Genomic DNA, 26,888 nt, shown 5'->3' with positions numbered 1-26,888 from the left:
ACGGTTTGAAGGGGATCTCTGTTAGGGAAGGGTTGCAAAAGTGAAGGTCCAAGTGTTGCAAGAGGAGCAGGGGTGAGGGAATGGGCAGAAATGATCAGGAAGGGGGTAGGGTGTTGTGATATAGCACTGATTGTTTGCAGTGGCGGCCCATCAATACAGGCAAACTAGGTGGTCACCTAGGGCGCTAAGTTAAACGGCCATTGAGGGCTTTGGAGGCGGGCGCGCCGATCGCATGTTTCGCCCAGGGCGCCAGTTGCCGGCAGCTTGTCTAGGGCCGCTCCTGATTGTTTGTTTAGCAGAGGGTTAAGGTGGATGTGAGGGCAAAAGTTCCTGTAGTGGGGGCCAAAATTACTGCATAAATTTAAAAGTTTTAGGGGGTAGCAGAGTTAGTCTGTACAGAATGAACTTTAAAAATAAGGAATAGTCTGGTAGCATTTTAAAGACTAACAAAACATGAGATGGTATCATGAGCTTTCATGGGCACAGCCCACTTCTTCAGATGACCAAAGTGTTGGATGACTAGAACTAAAATAAATGGGGGAAAAGAAGGGGGAAGAAGAAAAAAAATTAGAGAGGGGGGAACAAGAAGAGGTAGTGGTTATAAAAATATCAAGGGGATATTTATACTCACTACCTCTTCTTGTTTCCCCCCCCCTCCCGTTTTTTTCCTTCTCCCCTATTTATTTTAGTTCTGGACATCTAACACTCTCGTCATCTGAGGAAGTGGGCTGTGCCCATGAAAGCTCATGATACCATCTACATGTTTTGTTAGTCTTTAAAGTGCTACCAGACTATTTGTTGTTTTTTTAGTGTATCACATAAATTTAGGAGTGTTGGCAGTCTAATTGTGTCTCCCACACACACAGACTGGGCACTGGTGGAAGAAGTACAAAAATCAAGGCAGGCCAAATACACATTATAATCTTTAAAACAATAAGCAAACCCAACCCAGCATGATTGTTGTGGGGTCTGACTTAGGGTTTTGTAATTTCAGGGTTAAGACTGCTTATTCCCCTTCCCATGTGAGAAGAAGCTGTACATTTATCCTGGTACAACTGTGTCCACCTTAAGGGGTTTGTACTGCTGTATATATATTGGTATAGTGAAAGTGGCACGTTTGTGTGTCAACAATTCCTAACAGAAGGTTTGAACATAGATAACAAATAGTTAGAATAAATCCAGTTTCATAATCTTTCCTAGTTATGACAACACAATTGACCATTTTTTCAAAAATAACTCTGAACACTATAATATTTACATATGTAAATGTTTACATATGTAAATATTAGATTTAGGAATGGAGATGTGTGCACTTCGTGTCTCTTAGGCTCATACTCTGTCTCAATCCAGCCAGACAGGTAGTGGAAAAGCTTTTAGAATTCAAGCCTAAACTAGTATAACTAATTACTGGAATTTTCCTTTAATATTACAGAACTGGGTTATAATCCATGAAAAAGAAAGTAGTAAATCAAAACAGCAACTGAAACGCCTTAATAAACCCACAGTCGGCCTCTAGAACTGAAATGTTTTCTAACTGCTACAAATGGATAGAAAATATGTTTTTTTGAACCTGCTTCTGAAACTGTAGAAGGTAGCGAGGAAATTCAGGGAATTATATTTAAATAATCCTTCCACTTGGAGTTAACAGTAGACAGGCGATTCTATAGATCTGAATTGTTCTTTATGTTTCCAGAAATGCACTACAAGACATTAATGTAAGCAAATGGAGGGCAGGCATTAAAAGAATTGAATTTGTATTAGTAAAATGTTGATTTCACAGTGTGTACACAACTGATGAAAAATACTTCTATTGAAAATAAACATTTATAGACAGACCAAATAAGAAAAACTTGTTTTGAAAATGTATTAGTTTGATTTAAGGATACTGTATATTTGTATTGTAACTGTATATTTTTACATTTAATATTGACAATTTGTGTTTAAATGGTTATGAAACTTTTACTTGTTGAATCTCAGCATATGCCATCACTAAATAATAACTAGGCTCCTTCTTAGGTGACAATTTCTCACAACTCTAAAAATTAAAGTTGATAAAAATATAAAATGTTTAGGAATAAACATTGACATTAGCCACTGAATTTACAAAAAAATAAAAAGTGAATTCGGCCAAGCCATGGCAAGTTATAAAACCATACCCATTTGGACAGGAGGTGTGTGGGTTGAGAATTTGTGTGAGGTACGTCTTTGTAGCTGTTTGCATACCTCAGAGTATGTGTTTGAACTGTCTGGGGCGTGTGCGATTGTGTGGGTTTAATTGAAAGTCTTGTGCGTGCTGTGTATCCGGGGGCAGAGTGCTGTGAGGGTGTGTAGGTCAGGGGTTGTGTGTCTGGGTGGAGCCTGGGAGCGATTGTGTGTCTATTGGCGTGTGTGCGCCGGGCGAGGACTCCCAGCGGGCAGCTAAGTGTTCAGCAGCCCTGCGTGCTCACGGGTCAGCTGGGGGAGATTTCTCAATCGCTCCGTCTTGCAGGCAGAAAGTTGCTGAGCCTTGGAAGCGTGGGGCAGACCCAGGGGGAGGAGACCGGAGGAGGGAGCGGAGCAGGCGGGGAGGGAGGGGACAGCAGCAGCAGCGTGAGCCAGAGCCGGGCAGGGCGCGATGAAGGGATTCCTCCGAGGGCTGGGGAACGGGGCGGTCCCACCACGCAGCTTGTGAGCCCGCGGCGCTGCAGCCCAGGCCGGCGCCGGCTGCTGATGGCCGGGGTGGGGATCCCCTGAGGGCGGGAGGCGCGGCGGGGCTCGCTGCATGGTCCCCCCGGGGCGGCGGCCGCTGTGACCTGGCCGCCGGGGCAGTAATGCCTGCCCGCCAGCCCGGCATCGCTCCTGCCGCCGCGGCCGAGCAGCGCGCTGCCCCCTGCCGGGCAGGCAGCTGCGGCTCCAGCTGTTGCCGCCGCTAAAGCCGCCGCCGGGCGGGAGGGAAGCAGAGCGCGGCGGGCTCCTCTGCAGGCATGCCCCGGAGACGGGGGCTGGCTCCCCCCAGCGCCGCCTGCCTGCTGCTCCTCTCCTCCCTGCTCCCCAGCCTCAGGGGTAAGTTGGCTCCCGGGCCCGGCGGGTTGTTTCGAGTTGCAAACTGAGGAGTTTTCGTTGCGGGGTTGCGAATGGGAACAGGCAGCGCTGTGGGGCGTGCGGCGTGGGGTGGGGCGAGGGAAGTGACTAATTGTGGGGGTCCTGGCAAGCACCAAATTCGGGGGGCCACAGTTCTGGATTTGGTCCCCTCTCCGCCTTTCTTAGAGGGGAACCCCCCCCCCCCTTCCTGGGGCTGCCTCTTGCAGGACAAAAGGCTCCTTGAAAACACTTTGTGGTTTGAAGGTTGTAAATAACCTGTTGTTTTGAATTCCATTGCCTTGGTCCTGGGGCTTTCTCCAGTCCAGAGCCTTTCGACTCAAAAGCTCTGTCCAAGCGCTGTCTCTCTCAGAGCTCCCTTCGCCCACCACTGAGGGGGCAGCCACCGCAGATTGGGGGCATTTATCCAGAAGAGATCTCTGTAGTAGGTCCTCCCCTCCCCGCCTTGCGAGCCAAGGACTGTTCATGTCGGGGAGAGGTGTTTTGAATGCCTGGGTTGGCTCTGTCATAAGTGGCTTTTGATAAAGGAGTTGAATTAGTTTCATGGAGAATTGTATCTGGTGTAAGGCTGATGATGCAGTGCAGAGTTACTCTGAAACACCTTCAGAAATGCACCGGGAAAGGGAGAGATCTCACCAAGTGCATGCACGTGCATCATCCTTTTACAGTCCATAGTTCCCCTAGTTAAGCCAAACAATGAAAGCATGAGTTTGTTTTACCTGTGCTTCAGAAAACAGCCAACTCCATCAAATTTGGGGGCAGGTTGTTACATTTTATTTTTGTAAATGGTGTCAGGGTGCTCAAGGGTTTTTGGATAGGTGTGTCCCTTTTTACTATCAATCCGAATGGGGGGAAAAAAATCCCAGAGACCACATAACCAAAAATAACTTTCATGCTCTGTACTTTTAAGTTAGTCCCAATTAAATAGAGCAGTTAACCAGTGCAAAGATTCTCTTGATTTTTCTTCTGTGTTTTGTTTGTGTTTTATATTCCAAAATGTTTACTGTTTATCATATATTTTTTCAGTTTCCAAAAATCACAGTGGTAAATAACAACCACCTGTGCCTTGTTGTTCAAAACTTCTGTAGCTTTAAGAAATCACACTTGAAGTGTGTTGTCTTCAGCTAAGCCCAGGAAACCTCATGTGATCAGCTTACCCTTCTGTTACTAGATCTCTGGACGTGTCTACACTACATAACTAATTTTTAAGTAATAACTCCCAAAATAACTATTTTGAAATAGTGTGTCTGCATTACAGGGCAGCCTTGAAATTAGTCCGAAGCCAGCTCCCCTAATGGAGATGTGCTACCTTGACTTAGAGCCTAAGGAAGCACTGGGGAGTAATTACTTTGAATGACTCTGGGGAGTAGTTATTTTGAAATAGCAGCAGTGGAGTGTCCACATTATTGCTATTTTGAAATACACGTTATACCCCGAGGAAAGCAGGAGTTATTTCGAAGTAACCAGCCCCTTATTTCAAAATAACAGGCTTTGTAGAGTGGACGGCTTTGTGTAGTGTAGTTTGGCTTTGTAGTGTAGTGTTTCATGTGTTACTCTGAAATAACAGTGTTGACCAGGGCTTTGTATCCAGGTGCAGCAAAAATTGTCACAATAGCACAAGAAGTAGTTATCTGAACAGGCCTGTTATTTTTCTCTAAGTGCCCTGAGAGACTAATAGAGAGCATGCCAAGAGTCATATTGACTAGAGAGCAATTTTTATGAAGGGCTTTAATTTCCAATAGTTTCTAAACAATTTTTGTGTTTTGCTCCATAGTGCAAAGAACTTGCATGTTGTTGCTCATTGGCAAATATCTAGGTCCTCATGGGGTTTTTTTCATTTTAATGCCTTACATTCAGAATTGGTAGAGATTTGCTATTATTGAATGTGGTCTAGAGACCACATCCCTGGATGTGGACCACCTTAAACTTTGTGGATCAGTATTTTACAACTCAAACCATTCTCTACTTGGCATGAAAAGGAATAATGTTGATTATAATCAACTTCAACTGAAGAAATATTCCTTCCTGGAATTTTGGTTAGGCTTCTCTGAGTGTTTGGGTTACAGGCCTTCAGTGATCTAGATGGAGAATAACAGTATTAATAAAAACCATAAACTTGTTTTATTATATGTTGATATCTAGGCTGCCTTTCCTTATATTGCTCCTGGCTCAGGTTCAGGCCTAATGTGAAGATTGCACTTATTCTAGAGAGCTGTCATTGTTCTCCTCAGCAGGGATGCTTTTATGGCTCCTGGACACCTATTAAAACAGCTCTGATAATACTGGAAATGGCATTCTCTGTTAGTGTAGTACTGGTCTTTTATAAAGAAAGCCCAATAAACTGCTTTGAGTTCACTATTCATTTATGTATCCTTTGTGTTTACATTTTTAACTAGCTTCATTTACAAGCTATTCATCCTGTGAATAGTGCTATAGCCTGGAACAGTAAAACTTGGATTTTCACTATCAATTTTCTTCTATTCTATGGGATGCTGAGCATTTACAACTCTTAGTGACTTGAGTGGGTCATATAGATGTCTCAGCCCCTACCTAGCATGAAATCCTGTGCCTAACTACGTGGATATAGAGCTAACTATATTTCACTGTTTCAGGCAGGTGGGTACATTAAAGTGCTCTACGTATTAAAGAGCCTGCTATATTGGGATTTATGACAAAACTGGTTTCAAATAAGGTCACAGCTATTTTCCTGGAGCATCTGTTTTTGAGAGGTGCTTGGGGAGCCCATCAAAGTTGCTGGCTGGTGTAGCTCACTCTGCATCATCAGAATTCTGGTATTGTAGAGGAATTATCCTCATGGGTGCAAATCTTGTCCTTCCCCCTCATTGGTGCAGTCAGAGGTCCCTCTCCTGGTGGAACCAGTGCAAGTTCTCCTATGCCAAGGAAATGGGATTTGAAGAAGCCACTCAGAGCCTTCTGGGTGCTGGAGCAGGTGGAACTAGATACAGGGCAGAGCAATCTGGAGAATGGGTGGTGGGCAATAATTTTTGTAGAGGGGGCCGCTTCACCAATTTTGGTAGTGGTCCTCAGGTGGAAGGGTTGGGCCTAGGGCAGAAGGGATGTGCCCCTGGTAGGGTTGGGGGGAAGAGGAGACTTTGCCTGCTCTCCCTGAGGGGTAAGCGAGCACGTGAGATCTTGGTCCCTGCCGTGCCAGAGGCGCCCGGCGCCCAGAGGGAACTGCCAGCCGTTTTGAACAGCTGGCTATTCCCTCTGGTGCCATGTACCCTTGGCAGAGGGAGGAGACTTCGCATGCACCTCTGCCACCAGGGGTGTCCAACCAGCTCTGAAGCAGTAGCTGCTATAGTGTCTGCTGCTATAGCAAACTAGCCACACTCAATTGGCCAAATAGCCACATGTGGCTAGTGTTTTGGATATCATGGACATAAATGCTCACAATCACACCTGTAAAGAAGATACATAAAAATTATCCCCACTTTCCCGACAAAGTTAAATGATGTCAAAGTGTCAGGATTAGAACTCAGCTGCTGTTGGCTTCTAAAGATGTCCTCTTAACCATACTACTTGATAAATGGGCTGGTGGGGACTTTACCTACTTAATAAACACTGAAGGTGCTAACAGCTCCCTGTGTGGTATCCTTCCTGTTTTAAGAATCTATCTATTGACTTTGAATTTATCTGCTTAGGTTTAAGTACCCATTCTCCAGATACTTAATGATGCTCTGTCTCTCACCCCCTTCCCTTTTTCTTTCTCTCCCCCCTTCCCCTTCCCCCCTCCTATTTATTTTGAGTTTTCATATCCCCAACTCATAACTCCGGTCCTCTGAAGAAGTGGGTTGTGCCCATGAAAGCTCATACCACCATCTACATGTTTCGTTAGTCAATAAAGTGCTACCAGACCATTTGTTGTTTCAATCTCTTTAGTGAGGCATTGGTTTTACAAAATCAGCATCAAAGACCTATCTTGGACATTTAGGGTATATCTAAGGCTTTTAAGGCTCCTGCATACCATCTAGTCCCTCTTGGACATTTAGGGTATGCACAGCAACATTATTTCAAAATAACTTAGTCCGTGTCTACACTGCAGGCAGTTATTTTGACATTTCAAAATAATGTCAGACTGGAGGATGACTTACTCCCGACTCCTGTAACCCTCATTGTACAAGGAGTAAGGGAAGTCAGAGGAAGAATGCTCTATTTTGAAATAAGTGCTGTGTAGACGCTCCCAACTTCGAAATAAGCTACTCGATTGACACAACTTGAAATAAGCAACAAAAATTGAGCTAAGCCCTGCTGTGTAGTCGTTCTGGCTGTATCTGCAGCAGGAAGGCTGATTTCCATAAGAGTTTGTTTTCTCTCCAGATAGTCCTCTCCTTTACCTCCTGAATTCATATGTACACAAAGTAAAACACAAGAGTTTTGCTGTATTATGAAACCCATTATTGCAAGACTTCTTCTGAATGGGGAAAGGTTTACGGCTTTTCTGGAAACTACATCTAGTGCCTGGTTGGGAAATAGAGTCCAACCTGTTAATTACAGAGAGTAGCTCAGTTGTATAATCAATATTTTGTTTCATTTTTTTTTTAAATTCTTGAAAAGTCCAGAAGCTGGGCTTATTTTAAGGACCAGGGGTGGGGAATCTCAGCCCCCATGGCTTGCCTAGATTTGGCTCCTGAGGCTCAGCATTGGGGAGACCACACTGGCACTCCAGCCCCCTGCTACCCAACCGCAGGGCTGGAGCACACAAAATCTACTAGCCTCCCCCCCCCTCCCCAGGCTCTGGTGTGCAAGGGGAACGTGGGGAGTGTCTTTCTGCTTCTCAGGTCAGGGGCTTCTCATTTTGCTTCTCATGTCTGTGCAGCACCTGATTGATTTGTCTGTGGATCAGTGGCCCCTGACCCAAAAAAAGGTTCCCCACCCCTGACCTAGAGCCTGGTTTGGCCTTATACAGCTGTCCAGCTTGATTCACTTCTTCCTTCCTCTTTGATCTAGCCCTCAGACTTCAGTGACTCATATAGCCAAATCCAGCATTTAACATTTTTAAATATAAATACTCTCCGAGAAGAAGGCAGTTGGGACTCCTAAGCAAACATTGCCACAAAGTTCTTGCTAAAGAGCAAAACTTTAATGAGGCCATTTCCCGACATCACCAAGTCTGCTTGAGCTTCATGCGTAGTTCAATAGAGTCTGTGGACAGAATTGTCTGCAAATAGATGAACTGTAGCATGAGGCCTGAAATGCTTCTATTGAAAAAATAAGTGGGCTCAGAATTCAAGCCCGAGGCATTTCCTTTTAGACTATGCAGCATGCACATAGACACCTCTGTTAGAATTTTGTTTAATTAGTTATTGATCATTGACGTTAATAGCTGCATGGAGGAGCATAGAGACATGAATAGTATCCAATGTTCTTTTCATCATAGCTACAGATACCATTAGACGTAAGCGGTTGCATTCAAATCTAATGCCTTTGGTGTTGAGTACAGTTTAACCCTAGGGATGGCAAGTCTGCACTAATTGAATCTGATCAGAACCTGCATACTAGATTTTGCATATAACCCCTGTTAGTTGTCTGTACTCTGTATGATGCTAATAATTGAGGGTGTAGATAACATTGCACGTAGGGATCTAAACGGTTGTTTAAAAAGTTAACTGGTTAAACGCTGTGTTTAACTAGTTAACCAGGGAGCAGCCCTCCACCCACGGTGTGGCAGCTGTGGCTGGCTGGAGTAGCCGACCGTACTGTAACAGAAAGGGGAGTAGCTCCAGGCCATCCAGGCTGCTCCAGCTAGGCTGGTCTGAGCCTGTACTGCGGGTGGGGAGGAGATCCTCGGGCTGGGCTCATTGCACTGCAGGGGTCAGGGAGGCTGCTTGGGTTGGGCCTGTTGCACTGCACTGTGGGGGGCCTGCTTGGGCCAGGCAGGGCCCATTGCACTGTGGAGGCGGGGGGCTGCTAGTGCCTCCTGCCCTCAACATAATGGACTCAGCTGGGCTGGAGCAGGCCCCTGCCTGATTTGGGAGAGGGGGGCTGCTCCAGCCTGGCTGGGCTGCTGGTTAACCAGTTATTCCTTTACATTCCTAATTGCAAGTTGTGTGTCTGGGTCAATGTGGTCTTTGCATTAGCATTGCAAGTCAAAAACATACCACCATGCAGTGTGGAACAACAGGTTCCATTCTAAGGGCTTGTCTTCCCTATGCTGGAGATCAAACTGCAGCGATCGATCCACTGGCCGTCATCTTATCACATCTACTTAGATACGATAAATTGATCTCCGAGCACTCTCTCGCTGATACCAATACTCCACCAGGGTGAGAAAAGTAGCAGCGTCGACGGGAGAGCAGCCCCTGCCAATCTTACCACACACAGGACTCTGATAAATATGTCTACTTCATTTATGCTATTTGCATACCTGAAGTCATGTACATTAGATCAACTGCAGAGGTTAGTTTTAAAAGTCAGTATTATCTAGGATTTGCAAGGAGCAACACTAATATCAAAGGAATGCTCTAGCAGAAGTCTTGGAAATATTTACTTAGCTTGCTCAGTTAACTAATTCTTCCAAAATCAATTGAGCAGGGAGGACAGGAAATCACGACAGTCCTAATTTTCACAGGTTCAAGGCCCAAAGGCCTGTAAAATGTTTAATCTCACATTAATTGTTACATAATGTATGTAATCTACCCATTTTAAGGTATTTCACCAGTAAAATAACCCCTATTCTCTGTTGTTTATCGCTGCAGGTCTCAACATTTGCACAAGGGGAAGTGCTGCCTCCTGTGAAGAGTGCCTGCTCATTCATCCAAAATGTGCTTGGTGTTCCAAAGAGGTATGTACCTACCTGGTCTGTCTTTTCTGTGTCTTTTGTTTGTTATAATAAACTGCTAACTGCAAAGCAGAAAGACAGACTTGCCTGGCTTGGCTCTAGCCTCTTCCCAGAATCAACTTCTACCCAAAAAAAGATTGGTAAAGAGGAGGCGAGTTCCTCCTTTTTAGAGTGCCGCACACACATCATCTATAAGTTCTTTGGCAAACTGAAAAGTGAATCAACTTCTCCATGCATCTTAATATACTTGCACTCTAGCATTGGCTTAGTGCAGTAGCCTATCAGGGTCAGTTACTGCTTCGTTGAATTTATCCAGTACCTCATTTCCAGACTGTGTGTTCCCGAATGTTGCACTACAGGTTGGACCTCCCTGGTCTGGCACCCTTGGGACCTGACCAGTCCTGGATGAGGGATTTTGTCTGACCAGGGGAAGTCATTTTCATCCTCCTCCAGTCCTGTAGACTGGAGACTGCTGCTGGCCCCACTGCCCTGTGGTCCCCAGTGGGCTTCCTGGTTCTTCTGGGCAGCCCAGCTGCGGCGTGCCAGGCTCCTGGCCACACTGATAGCTCGCTTCCAGTAGCCCATTGCCCTAATAGCTCACAGGGCTCCCAGCTGCCAGCCCTCCATCAGGGCACTTTGGTCTGGCAACATCCGTGATCCAGCAGGAGCATGGTTGGTGCCAGACCAGAGAGTCCCGGTTTAGAGAGGTTCATCCTGTATTTGTATTTTTTTTTTAACACAATGTAATATGAAGTTCACATAATCAGTCTCTTTTACTGGAGTTATAATGACCATAGTAACTGGCATTTGACTTGATGTTTTAGAAACTAGCTACACTTCTGCAAAGCCTGGAAAGAAGCTGATTGTGCACTTGGCCATAGTTTTCATAATGATTACACGGTGCCAAGGCCGGGTGGTCAGATCTGTGATTAGTCAGCTTCCAGACTTCCTGTATGGACAGAAAGCATTGGATCTCTTCCTTAAAATAGAGAGAGAGCATAAAGAAGGGTTGCAGAGTGCTCAAAGGTTAGGTGCTGTGTTAGGGAAATCTAGAGCAAGATTATGTCTTGCTCAATATACCCTCTTAGACCTATGTTTAGGCTAAATGCTTGGAGAGGTTACAGAGAAGGGAGAAGAGTCGTTTTGGCTGGGCTGCTGCTTCCCTCTGCCATGCAGGTGGCAGGTCAGAACTGGGAGTCTTTGACCAGCCCTTGCCATGTTCTGTTCTGTATAGCTGAGCCAGCATGGAGGAGGAAGTAGTCTACATCAGATAAAGCTCAATTCTCCTCCTGGAGCAAGGGTGGAGTCAGGGAGAGAATTATTGCGATTCTCCACATCATCTGTTCCTGGGGCACTGCAGGTATGTGCTGCCCTTTGTACAGGACAGATTGTAAAGACCATAAAACCTAGTGGTACACTGTCTTGTGTCCACATTTACAGTGGACTAACATGGCTACTCCTCTGATGTTTGTTGCATTTGCAGTGCCTACTTATAAACTACAGGCAGTCCCCGGGTTACATGGATCCGACTTACGTTGGATCCCTACTTACAAACGAGATGAGGCAACCCCGCACTAGCTGCTTCCCCCCAGCAGACCAGGGAGACGCGAAGCTAGCGCTCCCCCCCCCCCAGCAGACCAGGGAGACGTGGAGCGGCTTTTCTCAGCAGACACCTCAGCTTGAAAATAAAGGACTGAGGGAAGTGAGGTGTGGGAGAATAAAACTGAGCTCTGGAGAAATGTTTGGCTAGAGTTTCCCCTACAATATGTACCAGTTCCGACTTACATACAAATTCAACTTAAGAACAAACCTACAGTCCCTATCTTGTACGTAACCTGGGGACTGCCTGTACTTAAGCAATAATTTAAGGATATCATTTTATTATGTAGTGTCCTAAATTGTGCTTAAGACTAAAACAAGAAGTGAGATCCCTGCTCTACAGGGTTTATACTAGGGATGTGCTAGGATATATGGTTAAATGGTTAACTAATGACAAATAATATTTGCAGAATTTTTAAATATTATGCAGAGGTTTTTTTTGGTGCAGAATTATTATTATTTTTTTGCTCAGGAGTACTTTTAGCAGTGTGTGTCATTCCCAACAGGCTTTCTGCGGGAGGGGTAAGACATCCCTGAAACAGGGGAGAGGAGGCTAAAGAATCCCATAACTCTGGGTTTTATGCCACTTTCCATTTACTGGGTTGCAGTTGGGGAAGCAGAGGTGCAAACCTGCCACTCGAGGGAAAGAAATCAAGTTTTGCAGGAGGAACCTTTTGTTTCCATTCCCCTATAGGCCCTCTTCATCATTTTCGTGCATCTTATGCAGTCATTTATACCACTGCAAAGTGGGTTAAAATATAAATAGCTCAGCACAATTGCATGTGTGTTATACCCACTCTTTACTCGCTTTGAACCAATGTAAGTGAGCTCATCATTACATGTGCCTTGTGTACCTGATGGCATGTTTCACATTAGTGGGATGTGCAGGTATATGAGCCTCTGATGTTGTGGCTTATGTAGTTAGTTCCTGTGATGGCGTTGCTTGTATAGAAGTGTGGACAGAGTTGGCAACGAATAGTGTTTCCTCACCTCCTGTCCCCTAGCGCCCCTCCTCTGCTTATGCTGCATTAATGACATCATATGGATGAGAGAAGGAAACCCTTGAAGCATTCGACAGGATTTCAACAGTTTCCACCCCACCATCAACTTGAGCCTGGACCAAGTGGACACACAAGAGATCCACTTCCTGGACACTACAGTACAAATAAATGATGGTCACATAAATACCACCCTACACGGGAAACTTACTGACTGCTATTCTTACCTACATGCCTCCAGCTTCCATCCAGGACACATCACATGTTTCATTGTCTACAGCCAAGTCCTAAAATATAATCAGATTTGCTCCAATCCCATAGACAGAGATACCTAAATGGTCTTTATTAAGCATTCTTAAAACTTAAAATACCCACCTGGGGAAGTGAGGAAAGATTGAGAGAGCCAGAGAAGTACCCAGAAATCACCTTTTCAGGACAGGTCTAACAAGGAAAATTACAGAACACCACTGATTATCACTTACAGCCCTCAGCTTAAACCCCTCCAGCACGTCACTGACAATCTATAGCCAGCTTCAGAGGGGTTAGTCTGTAATCTATAACCAAATCTGGAAAATGATCCTTCATTCACAGACCCTGGGAGACAAGCCAGTACTCACCTACAGACAGCCCCCTAACCTGAAGCAAATACTTACCCACAGCCACACACCACGCTACAGATACTTACCCAGGAACCTACCCCTGCAACAAGCCCTATTGCCAACTCTGTCTGTAACCACCACCAGGGAGAGTTGAACCTGGGACTTCTGGAGCTTAGTACAGGAGCCTCTACAGCATGAGCTAGAAAGCCAGCTGGCTCTCAGCTTAGGCTGTAGAGCTCCTTTCTTTTTTTATCTCTTGCTGTAAGTGGTCTAAGTGCCACTACATGGGACAGCGAACCACATTAGGCATGTGGGTTACATGTCCACATATCTGTATAAGCAACACCATCACGGGACCTAACCCCAGAAGCCATCACATCGGGCTCATACACCTTCGCATCCCATAATGAGGTATATGCCGCCAAGTGCCAGCAATGCCCCTCTGCCATATTGGCCAAACTGGACAGTCTCTATGCAAAATGATAAATGGACACAAATCAGACATCAGGAATGGTAACATGTAAATCTGTGGGGGAACATTTTAAATTCCCTGGACATGACTTAATTAGCTTCATTTACACTGGTACTACAGTTAACAGGTAACTTCTTTTGCTGTTTATATACACATACGGGGCTCGACAAATCCACTTATCTACTCGCCTGTGGTGAGTAGATTTCAGCCGGTCGCCCCGTTCACCGGCGGTTTGCGCATGCGCAGTGTGGGGCTGGCAAGTGGTTTTTGCCGCGATCGTCGAGGTGTGTGGGTGGGTGTGTTTGTGTGTGTGTGTGTGTGTATATATATACACACCCACACACAGAATTCTGTAACTTATGTTCCATTTCTTCTGATGAAGTGGGTTTTACCCACAAAAACCTATGACCTAATAAATTTGTTAATCTCTAAGATGCCCCAGAACTGCTCATTGTTTTTAAGTTACGCACTAACACAGCTACCCCTCTGAGACTTTTAAAAATTGTTATAGTTTTCATGCCTCTCCAAAAGAGTGAAAAATATATGTAGGGAGAAGGAATGTGCAAAAACCTCTGCATTTGAGACATCTTGTATACAGCTGCAAGAAACTATTTCAGCCAAGTAATCCGTGGTGATGATTTTAGAATACAGGAATGTTGCCTATTAAACTGTGGGTATCCAATAGGCTTTTTTTTTTTCTTGGCATAGAAAGGCAATTTTTGAACAACTCTGCCAATATAAATGTTTGTTTGGTAGTCGGTGTGACTGTTAATTGTAGGTCAGTTTTTGGCACTAGTGTTGTGATATTGCATAGCAAGTCATAGATTTTTTTATTTTTATTTTTAAATGATTTCCAAATAGAATGTGGGGTGGGGAGGAGAAAAATCTGTTTGCAAGAGAGAAATACATTCTGAGGTCTAGATTGGAGCAGCCATTTAAATAACCATTTCCAGGGCTCGACAAATAATACAAATCTACTCGCCCAAACCTGACTCTTCCGGGTTGCAATCTGCGCATGCACGGATCGCCGGACAACACGGCTGGCGAGTGGGGCTCGCTGCAGTTCGGCGAGCACTGACCATTTCAAACTTTTTCTTTGCAGCTACCAATCAGAATAATGGAATAATAAACTGGCCAGTTAAGAACCACGTGTTTCTAAAACATAGTTGTTGTTTTTTTAACTGCATTATAAATGTCACCTTGAATTATTAATTCTTAAAAAAATCTAAAAAATGTTTAGATTATCTAACTTTTTTCTACTTTAAACAATGATGATATGGTTGTCTAGTCAGTTTTACTTTTGTATTTTCATTAATTAGATTCATACTACCAAGGAATACAGGTTTTAAACCAAATATGGCTTCATGAGCTTAAACTCATGGAGGTATTTCCCATGTCCAAATTTGTATAGATGGTGGGGTTTTTTAATAAAAGGTAAATAATTTGGGAGTTAAAATGGCATCAGTATAATGGCAAGTACTATATGCTCAGCTTGTACTCATCAGAATAATTTTCTGACCAGCGATCTTTATAGTTCACTGGTGGTAAGCTCCTAAACACCATGAAATATTTTTGTGTCTAGCACGGAGTTAATAAACTCCTATACTGAAAAATCTCTCAGAAATGGATAGCTTTGGGGGTTTTAATTACTCAATGGGATTGTGTGGACACGTCCATTCAGAAATCACTAAGACCCAATAAATGTGGAAGCTATTGATGCCATTTTAACAGTCATGTTTAAGAACAGAACAGCACGTTAAGAGTTTTGACTCTGATGAGAGATTGGGGCAAGTATCCATGAAGCCTTTGAGTTTCCTGTGAACTGAGTGGATCAGCACAATCCGTGAGGCTCTTAGAAACTGGAAATAAACACAGCTTTGGCTGGTGGTTGGCAAGACACCTTAAAGGCTAGGACTGAAAGGTGTCAATTTAAATCCCCTAAGTGACCTTGTGGGGAGGGGGAGAACTGTGAAGAGGAGCCAGCTGCAGAATGTAAACCATTCAGAGAACTTTCTGCAGATTTGACTGGACTTCTCTTCCCTGTGCTGATTGGCCATTTGCTCTAATTCTTTCCCTCCCCATCCCTCAGTCTGTTCACTTCAGCTTCACTTCACACTTCCCTCCCCCCCGATCTTTCTCCCTTCCCCCTCACTCATGTTCTTTTCAGTGCCACCATCTTTTTTCTCTGTTCTTTCCATTCTCTTCTTCCCCCCACTAATTGATCTCCCCTACAAAGAGTGAAATTGACATTTGCTGCCTTTACATTGTTCACGCTAGATGTGTGTTCTGACATTTCTCCCACAACATGTCTGCCTGTTCTCCTTAAATTTATAAGCTCCTCTAGGCAAGGGTTATCTGCTACTCTGTACAGTGCCTAGCAATAACATTCTTGGTTGGCCCTTAGGCACTACCCTAATAAACACTATTATTAATAATAATCTCTTTTAAGGAAGAAACTGTAGGATATCCAGTCTGAAGTGGATAGTGATAAAGGCTAATCTGTAGCTTTTTATTTAAAGATAATGCAGTTTCAAAGGTATATGAATGGAAATATATCAGAGAAATGGAATTTGGTTTTGCAGCTACAGCCTACCCATCTCTGCTGGAATCCAGATAAAAAAATCCCAGAAACCTTTCTTTGGACTCCTAAGGCCTTACATGTTCCTTAGAAACTTGTTGGCACTTAAACTGTTGAAAGGCTTTGAACTGTACTAACTTGTACAGTCTTTGGGATCTTTTCAGCTGCGTAACTTTTTCTAGGTGTCAATCAAGGAATCTACTTGACCTCCTATTGGAGGCACGGTCGCCAATATTGCTGGAGCTGCTTAGGTGTGTTTAAGGAAAGGAAGGGACTGTTCTTCCTCCCTACTGGGAGCTGCCATTGCACTTTTATTGTCTGCTGAACTTAGCTTCATATAGAATGAGCAAAAGTGGGGACTGGACTAGAGGTATTACTGAGAAATAAATCAAATGATGACCTTAAGGAATGGGAAATTTAGGTTGAATTAATGTAAGATTGGAGTAAATAAAGAAATAAATGCCAGGGGAAAATTCAGCACAGGTCATGGCAGGAATTTTTAGGTGACACATCTGTGGAACTGTCCCAGATTGAGGTATCATTAAAGGAGGTTTTGGAACAAACTGATAAGTTGTTAAGTCACCAGGGCCAGATGGCAACTCATATTTGAGCTCCTTCAGAGCTCTTGGGTAAAGTTGAAAAACTACTAGCTGTAGTTTGTAAACTGTCATTTAAATCACCTTCTGTAACAAATGACAGGAAGATAGCTAAAGTGATAACAATTTTTTAAAAAGGCTGCAGAGGTGATCCTGGCAATTACAGGCTAGTAAGCCTGACTTCAGTATCAAGCAAACTTTTGAAACCATATGTCACGTCACAAGCATAGCCACAGTCCTGTAACACAGCACTAGGGTTCAGGGAAGCACATCCTAATTGTTAGTCAGTAATCACAGCCCTCAGTTCAGGGCAGCACAACTGAATGGCTAGAGTCACAGGTTTGGGGCAGTAGCCCTGGCAAGGGGGCTCCAGGCATACCCTACTCCACTGGGCCCTGACCCGGGCCCCTGTTAGTGGCAGAGTGCTCAGCAAGGAATCCAACTGCAACACACCAAGCTCAGTCGGGTGGGGGATACCACTCACATACCCTTCTTGGGTCACTTCCTACCAGATCCAGAGTTGGGATACTTCACATAGTCTCCGGGTTTTCAGGTTCCTCAGCATCAGTTTCCTCCTGCAGCTCTGCCAGGTCTGGAGGCTCAGTGCAGTCTCCTGGGTCTCCAGCTTCCATTGTCGGGGTTTCTGCCTCTGGTCTACCTCTAGAAAGTCCTTCCTCTCCAGCCGCCAGCCCTGACTGTGCTGAGCTGCTCCCTTTTATATTGCTCTAGCCCTTGGAGCATGCCCAGTGTGGCTGGGGAGGGGTGGGGACGGGACTTTCTAAACCCACAGGGTATTAAGTCCTCCTGGCCCAGTGTGGAGTATGCATATCCTGTCACACCATAGTAAAGAACAATATTGTCAGCCATCTAGATTAACATAATTTGTTAGGGAAAAATCAACATGGTTTTTGTAAAAAAACTGTGCACCCCAATTTACTAGAATTCTTTGAGGAGGGTCAACAAGCATGTGGACAAGGATGATCCACTGTATATAATGTACTTAGATTTTCAGAAAGCTTTTGACAAGATTTTTCATCAAAGGCTGTTAAGCAAAGTAACGTGACTTGGGATAAGAGGAAGGTCCTTTCATAGATTTGTAACTGGTTAAAAGTCAGAAAACAAAAGGTATGTATAAATGATCAGTTTTCTGACTGGAGAGAGGTAATTAGCGGTTTCTCTCAGGGGATCCAATCCTGTTCAACATACTCATAAATGATCTGGAAAAAGGGTAAAGAATGAGGTGGCAAAATATGCAGATGATACAAAACTACTCAAGATAGAAGTCCCAGGCAGATTGTGAAGACCTGCAAAAGGATCTCTCAAAACTGGGCAACAAAATAGCAGATGGACTTCAATGTTGATAAATACAAAGAAATGCACATTGGAAAACATCCCAACTGTACATATAAAAAGATGGGGTCTAAATTAGCTGTTTCCACTCGAGAGAAATCTTGGAGCCTTTATGGATAGTCCTCTGATAATGTCCACTCAAAGTGCAGCAGCAATCAAAAAAAAGTGAACGGAATGTTGGGATTCATTAACAAAGGGACAGATAAGAAGATACAGAATATTGCTCCTATGGGCTTGTCTAGACTGCATTCCTCTCTTGAAAGAGGAATGCAAATGAAGCAGATCGAAAATTCAAATGAAGCGCAGATTTGCAAATCTTGCGCTTCATTTGCATACTTGCATGAGTGCTTTTTTTGAAAAAGGGTTTTTTTCAGGAGTAGGGGTTCTTTCAAAAAAAGAGGGTTTTTTTCTGAAAGAATCCCATCTAGACTGCGGGTTTGTTTGTTTTTTCGAAAAACCCTTTTTCGAAAAAGTGCTCTCACGCGATTATGCAAATGAAGCACAAGATTTGCAAATCCTCGCTTCATTTGAATTTTCGATCTGCTTCATTTGCATTCCTCTTTGGAGAGAGGAATGCAGTCTAGACATAGCCTATATAAATCCACAGTTCTCCCACATCTGGAATACCATGAGCAGATGTGGTTGCCCCATCTCAAAACAGATACGTTAGAATTGGAAAGGGGCACTAAAAATGAATGGTTCAGAAAAAGGTAATAAAAATGAATGGGGTATGGAACAGGGATGTTAAAATACATGTAGTTAAGTAACCGTGTAAAGTTTCAGCAGTTACAAGGTTACACGTGGGGCAGCCGTCAACTCTCTGGGAGCTGGTGCATGTGGGGAGCTGGCTTTTAAGCTCTTGTTGCTGCCCTGCAGTGGTGCCTCTGTATCAGATATCAGGTGGCTCCCTGGGAGCTGGATTTTGTACTGGCTCCCTGCACATATTGGGAGCTTGCGTGTAACCAGGAACTCAGGCTCATCGGTTAACTGTTTACACAGTTACATGTTCACAAACCTTTCGTGGAACAGGTTCCCTATGTGAAGAGATTAATAAAATTGGGAGTTTTCAATTTGGAGGAGAGATTACTAAACGGGGGACATAATTCAGATCTAAAAAATAACGACTGGTGTAGAGAAAGTGGATAAGGAAGTGCTGTTTACTCCTCATAACACAAGAACTAGGGGTCACCAAGTGAAAGTAATAGGCAGCAGGTTTAAAACAAACAAAAGTAGTAATGCTTTACATTACAGGCTGTCATCCTGTGGAACTTACTGCGAGAGAATATTGTGAAGGCCAATATATAGCAGGGTTCAAAAAAGATAAATTCATGAAGGATAAGTCCATCGATGGCTGTTAGCCAGGATGGGCAGGGATGGTGTCCCTAGCTTTTGTTTGCCAGGAGCTGGGAATGGGTGACAGGGAATGGATCACTTGATTACTATTCTGTTTATTCCCTCTGGGGAACCTGGCCACTGTCAGAAGATGGGACACTGAGCTAGATGCATATTTGGTCTGACTCAGTATGACCCTTCTTATGTTCTTATGAATTTAATGGGGTCCCATAAGTGTTCTCCATCTCAGGCTTCTGTTTAATGTGTGAACTAAATGTTATGTATGGTGAATCAAGTTGACTTGTGTATAATTTGCCCATTGTTGTTGGCTGTCATTAGTTTGGGAAACCCTTGGAGAAGTGACAGTATTTGGTAAGTACCTAATGCATAATCAGTGCTACTGTAAACAAACATGCCACATTCAAGCACACGTTAGCTTTGATTTAGAACAGTGGTTCCCAATCTTTTTTTTTTATATACTAGGAAGTGACAAACCTATTCATAAACTCTTGGCTGACTGGTAACATTTTATTTGCATATTTTCATATTCGTTATGCAAATTTTAGGGCTGGCAGAGATCTCAGGAGGTCATCAAGTCCAGCCCCCTGCCCAAGGCAGGACCAATCCCAACTAAATCAACCCAGCAAGAGCTTTATCAAGCCGAGACTTAAAAAGCTCTAGGGATGGAGACTCCACCACCTCCCTAGGTAACCCATTCCAGTGCTTCACCACCCTCCTAGGGAAATAGTTTTTCCTAATATCCAACCTAGACCTCTCCCACTGTAACTTGAGACCATGGCTCCTTGTTCTGCCATCTGTCACTACTGTGAACACCCTCTCTCCATCCTCCCCTTTTTCCCCTTCCCGGATGTCACAGTGCCCTTCAGTGTTGGCCCCTCACCCCCAGAGCTCCCGTGCTTGCCCTCACCTAGCCTGGCCCCTCACCCACAGAGCCCTCACCTAGCCTGGCCACTGTCTCCCAGCTGAGCACAGAGTACTTCCCTATGTGGTGGGAGGGCTGTGCAGAGCCTGCAGCGTGCCCGACTCTTGATGAGAGCCACGGCAGCCGGGCTCCAGGATGGCGCTTGGCCCCAACTGAATGCTGTGGCAGCCGGGCTCCACGTGGCGCTTGGCCCCAACTGAATGCTGTGGCAGCCGGGCTCCACGTGGCGCTTGGCCCCAACTGAATGCTGTGGCAGCCGGGCTCCACGTGGCGCTTGGCCCCAGCTGAGCTCCGTGGCAGCTGGGCTCCAGGTGGCACTTCACTCCAGCTGTGTGCTGTGGCAGCCAGGAACCTTGATGAGCACCACAGCAGCTATACTCCACGTCGCGTTTGGCCGCAGCTGACTGCCACAGCAGCCGTGCTCCTGCTGAGTGTTGCTGCAGCGCTCGGCTTGAGCCAACCACTACATAGAGCCTGGCTGCCACACAGCCGGCTCCCTGCTGAGCACTGTGGCAGCTGGCTCCACACGGCGCTTGGCCCCAGCCAAGCACAGCCGATGCCCATCATGGAGGCCTGCCACCCGGGCCGCGCAGTGGCCGCTGGAGCTGGAACCGGGCCACGGTGAGGGTGCCTTAGTAAGGACAGCTTCACTGCGGCCCCGGCTCCAGTCGCAGCACACTCAGTTGTCCGCAGGACCACTCGTCCTGCTGCTGTGTGGGGAACCCCAGTGGGAGGGCTCATTAGCATCTGGGGGTGTGGCCTGGCAGTGTGCCGTGGCTCAGCGGGCAGGGGTTCGTGGTGCGCTTGGGAACTGCTGCTCCAGAACAAACATGTTCAGCTACTCTGGTGGATATTTAATAGATTTCTTAGTAAGATATGCAGACAGGCCACTTAATGGAAATATTACCTTTGTACTGGCATGTCAATGCATGTTTTGATGTTAATTTGCAAGCTGCAAAGTCTGGGTCTGAATCTCAGCTCTCCTGAAGTTTGGGTCAGGGAGTTTGGTTTGAGTCCATCTCTATAGATTCTATTTTTCCTTTATTGCTCATAAACGCTTCTGGCCTGTATAGTATCCTCTCCTCTTCCCTCACCTCCCCCTGCTTCTTTCTATGTAATCTTTGTAGCATCTCTCTTGTCTGTCATTGAAGACTTGGCTTTGGCATTTATTATGGATCTGGTGCCAAAAGCGTGCTTGACGCTTTACTGATGGTGTAGCAGTGAGATAATTTAGTGACTGCTTTTTTTTTTTTTTTTTTTTTTTTAATTCCTAATAGTTGGTTGTTCACTGTTTCTGCCAGGCATGAAGTAGATCAGTGAGATACTGTAAATTTTATAATTTCATAGCATAAATAAAACATCTGCACATGAGTTTTTTTTTTATCCTTTGATTTAGCACCAAAACATCCCATGGAGTGGGGTTAGTGTGGAAGGGACAGATGTGTGGAAAAAGAAGCATAGGAAGTTGCTACTTGACATTCTGTGGGTTCTGCAGAGAAATCCAGATGCAGCAAATTGATAAAGCTTCAAAAAACACTGCATGAAGGAGCTTAAACCTGCTAATCTTGTATAGAGGTTGGAGTGTATTATTGTGCTTCTTTGCATGTGTCTTCCAATGGATAGCAGGCCAGAGACTTATATAAGCATCAATCATTCCAGACCCCTTAGCTGTCCCAGGTGAAGTCTACACATTCCTTTTCTTTCACAGACGGTCCTTATACACTGGAAACTCTCCCAAGTGTTTCTGTTATACCACAGGGAGTTGTGAATGGATGTTTGCTGATAGTAAGTCACTGATGCCACCATAGGGGTAACTTTTATAGTGTTGCTTCTGTAATTAGTTATGTGTGACTGCAGATCGTGTTAACTGTGGCTTTTTGAGGCTTTCCTATGCCAAATCCTGGAGCAGTGTGTATGTTACATATCAGTAACTGGGTCTAAAGTCGTGTAACCTACACAGAGGATCAGAAGACAGTGTAAGTTTGTATGTGTTTATATAGAGGAATCCTGCAATGTCCCTACTTATATTCTCCTCTTAGCTTTTCTTGCTATGCTAGCCCCTCAGTGTCTGAGTTATACCCACCTCTATTTAAATCTCTGGCAGGCATCTTTTCTTCCCCACCTTGTAGTGCAGCAACCAACCAAATGCAAAGCGTCTAAACCACCACATTTTGATCCAGGCAGTCCAAAAGTGTAGGAGTGTTACAACCTGTGGTTTGGTATTAGCCCATGTCAGTGACCAAGCATGAGATCTTAGTTGCTGCTTGATCTTATGAGAGAGTTCCATGGAAAATTACCATGATTTTCTGTACTCCCCATGGTGCAGTCATATGGCTCTGAAGTTTCCTTATGGGGCTTGCGTGAGGTATAGTAAAAAATTCATTTAAGTGGCACTAGCAGATCAGGTACCAGCTCATGCCAAGGCTCCTAGTTCTCCACTGAACACTCACTAGTGCATAGCTGGAATGTGTTAGCATTTTTAAAATTTATAAGAATGTGTTTAGACTTTATGAAATGCTTGTAGGATGCTACATTGTAAAACCCTGCAAATGTGTAAATCGTCAAACAGGAAAAGGAGCTTTAATTCAAGTAAAATCTGACTTCCTACAGAAGGTGTTAGGTCTTGCCTACCAAGAAGGCTCATTGAAGCCAAATGAACCATTGTGAAACATCAGAAAACGATGTCTTTGTTAATTGCTGCCCCCACACCAGAGGAGACTTGCATGTGGACTCACTCCACAGTTCAGGCTGATGGGATAAGAGAATAAAAATCCAGAACAGGAAGAAACTGGATCTCTGTGCTGTTTGGACTTTGGGATGACAAGATTTCTAAGCATAAGCCAGGGATCCCCAGCTGCTTAGCCCTAGAGGACATATAGAACTTGCATATTACAATAGCCTCTGTTATCTTTTGGATCCTAACTCATTTGTAGGCAAATGTTTGCCTATTTTATTCTTCTACATAACTCCCTTATTTCTTTTTCTTGGTCAATAAATCTTTAGTTAGTGTATTTTAGGATTGGCTACAAGTGTTGTCTTTGCCATAGTATCTAAGGTGCAATTGACTGGTTAAGTGACTAATCTTTTGCAACTGAGAGAAATCTGAATGTTGTTTTTTATGTAAGGGGCCATCTCTCACAAAAGCAGGCTTGCTTGGGTGACTGGTCCAGAGTACCCAAGGGGAGTCCTAGACAGTCCATGTTGAGGCTGCTTGTGGAGTTCACACTGGGTACTCGGTTGGTGAAATCTAAGTAGATAACTCAGTTTGAGGTCTGTGCCCTGGTTACCAACATTCTCCCGAGTGTGTACTTGAACTCCTAAGCTCTTAGGGTTGCCAGATGGTCTCCCCAAAAATACCAAACACAAGGGCTCAAAATTTGTTGAGCAAAAAAAAAAAAACCCACCCACACCGAACACACATCCTGCTACCAAGAGCCACCACGCTGGGAACAAAGGGGAAGTCAGCAGAGCCTGCTACCCAAAGCAGAGAGAGGCAGACGCTGGGGCAACACAGTGGCAGGGCGGAGGGGGAGGAGGACAATGGGTAGGAAAGTGACTCCCCCATAGCCAGGTCTTTGGGTGTCCCAGTGGGAAGAAACAGAAAGTCAGTTTTGGCTGAGAGCCCATGGAAGGCACCTAAACGCAACTACAAAGCACCTGTGGGCTTCTCTCCTGGACTACGGCGCCACAAAGCGCTTGAACAGAGCTTAGGAGCAGGGAGCTACTCCTCCTCAGACGCAATCAGCTGAGGGCTCCCAGTGCCGATTGTGCCCTGCCTCCCAGCCACTCCCTCCGCCTCCACTCAGCTTCTGCATGCAACCAGAGGCTCCCAGTGGATCCAGTGTGGCAGTTCCTGTGGTCCTACTTTTGGTTATTTTAGGGACAAAATTCAATGACAAATGTCAAAAATGGGTGGATTAATTTTAGTGAGTCCACTGGTGACAATGAGATGAGAGCCATTAACAGTTATTGTCCTTATATTTGCTGATTACCTTGGATAGTACCTAAATAGCTTTGTGTCAGTGTTTGTAGTGAAAACTTCCTGTTCCTCCATCAAGGTATCTGCTGAGGGAGTGTAGATTTAGACTCCGGTGGTGATGGAGGAGGAAAGGTGCTTCTGTGGCAGGCACAATAGTGGAAGCTAGTGAAGAGATGTGCTGAATCAGTACATCCAGACCTCTTTGCCCTACCACTCACCTAAACAGGCCCACTTTTTGGGTTGTACTGCTCCCTTTTTCTTTTCCCCTTCAATTTTACATGTTATAGTCCCTATGTAGTGCTACAACACCTAGCATTCCTGGGTGACTTTCCACCTTCGGAAAGGAGGGAGGTGCTGTCTGTGCCGCTTGCAGTAACTGGGGCCCATCCAGTCAATAACAGTGATGGTTCTTTAGTGGATCTTACCCTCCGTAAGGCTGTGTCTACACTGCAGGCTTTTGCCGGCAGAGTGAATGCTAATGAAGTGCTCGTTAGCATTTGTCATGCTGTCATTTGCATATTCTCTGCCGATGTTTTTTGCGCAAACACCTCTTGCGCAAAAAGTATCGGCAGAGAATATGCAAATGACAGCATGACAAATGCTAACGAGCACTTCATTAGCATGCTCTCTGCGGGCAAAAGCCTGCAGTGTAGACACAGCCTAAGTCTAAAATATTCTTTCCCTTGTGGGTGGCTTTGGTGACTCCATATCCTATAGCTTTCCAGAAAGGAGGAAAAGAGGCCAAGGGAGTTTCATTGCTATGTATGTTCTGCTGTGTCTTTCCCCTCACTCAAATTCACTTCTGTGCATACACAGACCACAGTAGCTAGGCTTCTTCTTTCTTGACTTCCTCCGCCCTATCTATGTTTTTCACAATGTCCTCAAACACTGATGAGGAAAAGATTGCAGCTGACCTTGCTCCTCCTACCTGCCCTGTCCCCCTGAGTGGATCTGTTTACTTTTCCCCTTCCAAACAAAGGCCAGACACTTTCCTCATTGAAGTCAGTGGGAATGTTTGGCTATGGCTTGACTACAGCTTAAGTCCACATACATTACGCTGATTTAAGTGCTGGTTTGGGCAGTGCTATGTGGGTGGGAGAACTTCTCCAGCCAACAAAGCTACTGCTGCTTGTGCAGGCTGGAGTAATTAAGCTGATGGAAGCACAGCGGCTACATTAGAGAGCTTACATGGCCCCTGCTACAATGGTGCAGCTTTGCCACTCTAAGCTTCCTTGAGTAGCCATTGCCATACTGTTTTATATTCAGAAGCTTCAGGGGTAGCTGAGTTAGTCTGTACAGGGTAAACTTAAAAACCAGTAACTAGTCTGGTAGCACTTTAAAGACTAACAAAACATGGAGCTGGTATAAGGAGCTTTCGTGGGCACAGCCCACTTCTTCAGGTGACCTGAGAGCTTTGGATGAAGCCCTGGGAGACCTGGAGAGATTTGATGGATGTTTCACATCACACCAACTCGGCCTGTGTTTCAGGCTAGCGGAGAACCCCAAATGTCACCTGGTTTGGCAGGGTGAACTTACTCAGTCAGCTAGCTCCATGGATTCCAGGAAGACTGCTCTCTTATGTCCATGCTCACCAGTGAGAGTAAGGGCTGCCTAACCTGACAGTTGACACTGTATAAGGGCTTAGAGGCAGGGACTGTATGTTCTTCTGAGTTTGTACAGCGCTTAGCATAGCGGGACCCTGATCTTGCTTGGTCCCTAGGTGCTAATGTAGGAAGTATGCTTAATCTCTCTCTATGTATAATTTTTTCCCCCTGCGGAATGACAGTGATGTCATCATGTCACTCTGCATCCCTCCGCCCTCATCCCACAGCCACCTCCTTCCCTCCCCTCACCCCCTATCTGTTGCTGGGGGAGTTGGGGCTTCTGTGTTCTAGCCCGGAGGCTGGGAGGAAAGCCAGGGCTGCCTCAGCCTACCCCCCTCTCCCTCAGCAGCCAGGGGCAGAGTTGGGGCTGCCGTGGCTGCAGCCCGGCTCAGCCGCCGAACTGGGGCTTCCTACCCCCAGAGAGAGGGAGGTTGGTGAGTATAGCTCCTTAGTAGGGTTGCCAGATGGTTTCAACAAAAATACCGGACACACTTGACATTACTTCACAATCTACATTACATCTTATTTAGAAAATACCGGACATTTCTATTTTCTCAATTTGTTTCCCAAACAGAAAGCTCAAATACTGGACTGTCCAGTTCAAAACCGGACATCTGGCAACTCTACTCCCTTGTAATCTATTACAGTAAAACTCCAATTGTCTGGCATCCAGTGGTCCAGCACCAACTGGAACCCGGAAGTGCTCTGGCCAGCCGGACAATTGGAGCTGCTCGTGCAGCTTCCCCAAATCCGCTGCTGCCATTGCTGAAACTGACCAGCTGCGGACCTGGGGAAGCGGTGTGGAGCAGAGCAGCTGGGGTGCTGCCGGGTTGGTCCTGCAGCTCCGCCCCTCACCTTTTGCGCAAAATCTTGCCAGTCTAGATGCACCCTATGTGTGTGTGTGTGTGTGTGTGTTTATGGCACAATATTCAAGTTCTTCCCTCCTGTTTTAGGAGGTTGC

General features: G+C 45.1%; 1 protein-coding gene across 3 annotated transcripts in view; it reads left to right on the top strand.

The window, feature by feature from the left end:
* Window positions 1-2,430: 2,430 nt before the first annotated feature.
* ITGB5 (integrin subunit beta 5) overlaps window positions 2,431-26,888 on the top strand; it is a 123,254-nt gene continuing 98,796 nt past the window's right edge. The window contains exons 1-2 of one of the 3 annotated variants that reach the window (XM_075933152.1): window positions 2,431-2,449; window positions 9,795-9,880. Coding sequence is in view for 2 of the 3 variants with exons in the window: in XM_075933151.1 (XP_075789266.1) it covers window positions 2,964-3,042; window positions 9,795-9,880 (165 nt within the window). In the remaining variant the exon portion in view is untranslated. Of the gene's footprint in view, window positions 2,450-2,503; window positions 3,043-9,794; window positions 9,881-26,888 lie in introns of those variants that run through there. The other 2 variants (XM_075933151.1, XM_075933150.1) reach the window with 2 other exon arrangements.

This window comes from Pelodiscus sinensis, chromosome 7, assembly GCF_049634645.1.
Source record: "Pelodiscus sinensis isolate JC-2024 chromosome 7, ASM4963464v1, whole genome shotgun sequence".
NCBI classification, from domain to species: Eukaryota; Metazoa; Chordata; order Testudines; family Trionychidae; genus Pelodiscus; species Pelodiscus sinensis.
Note: the sequence above shows the minus strand (reverse complement) of the source record. Positions and strands in the feature narration are given on the sequence as shown.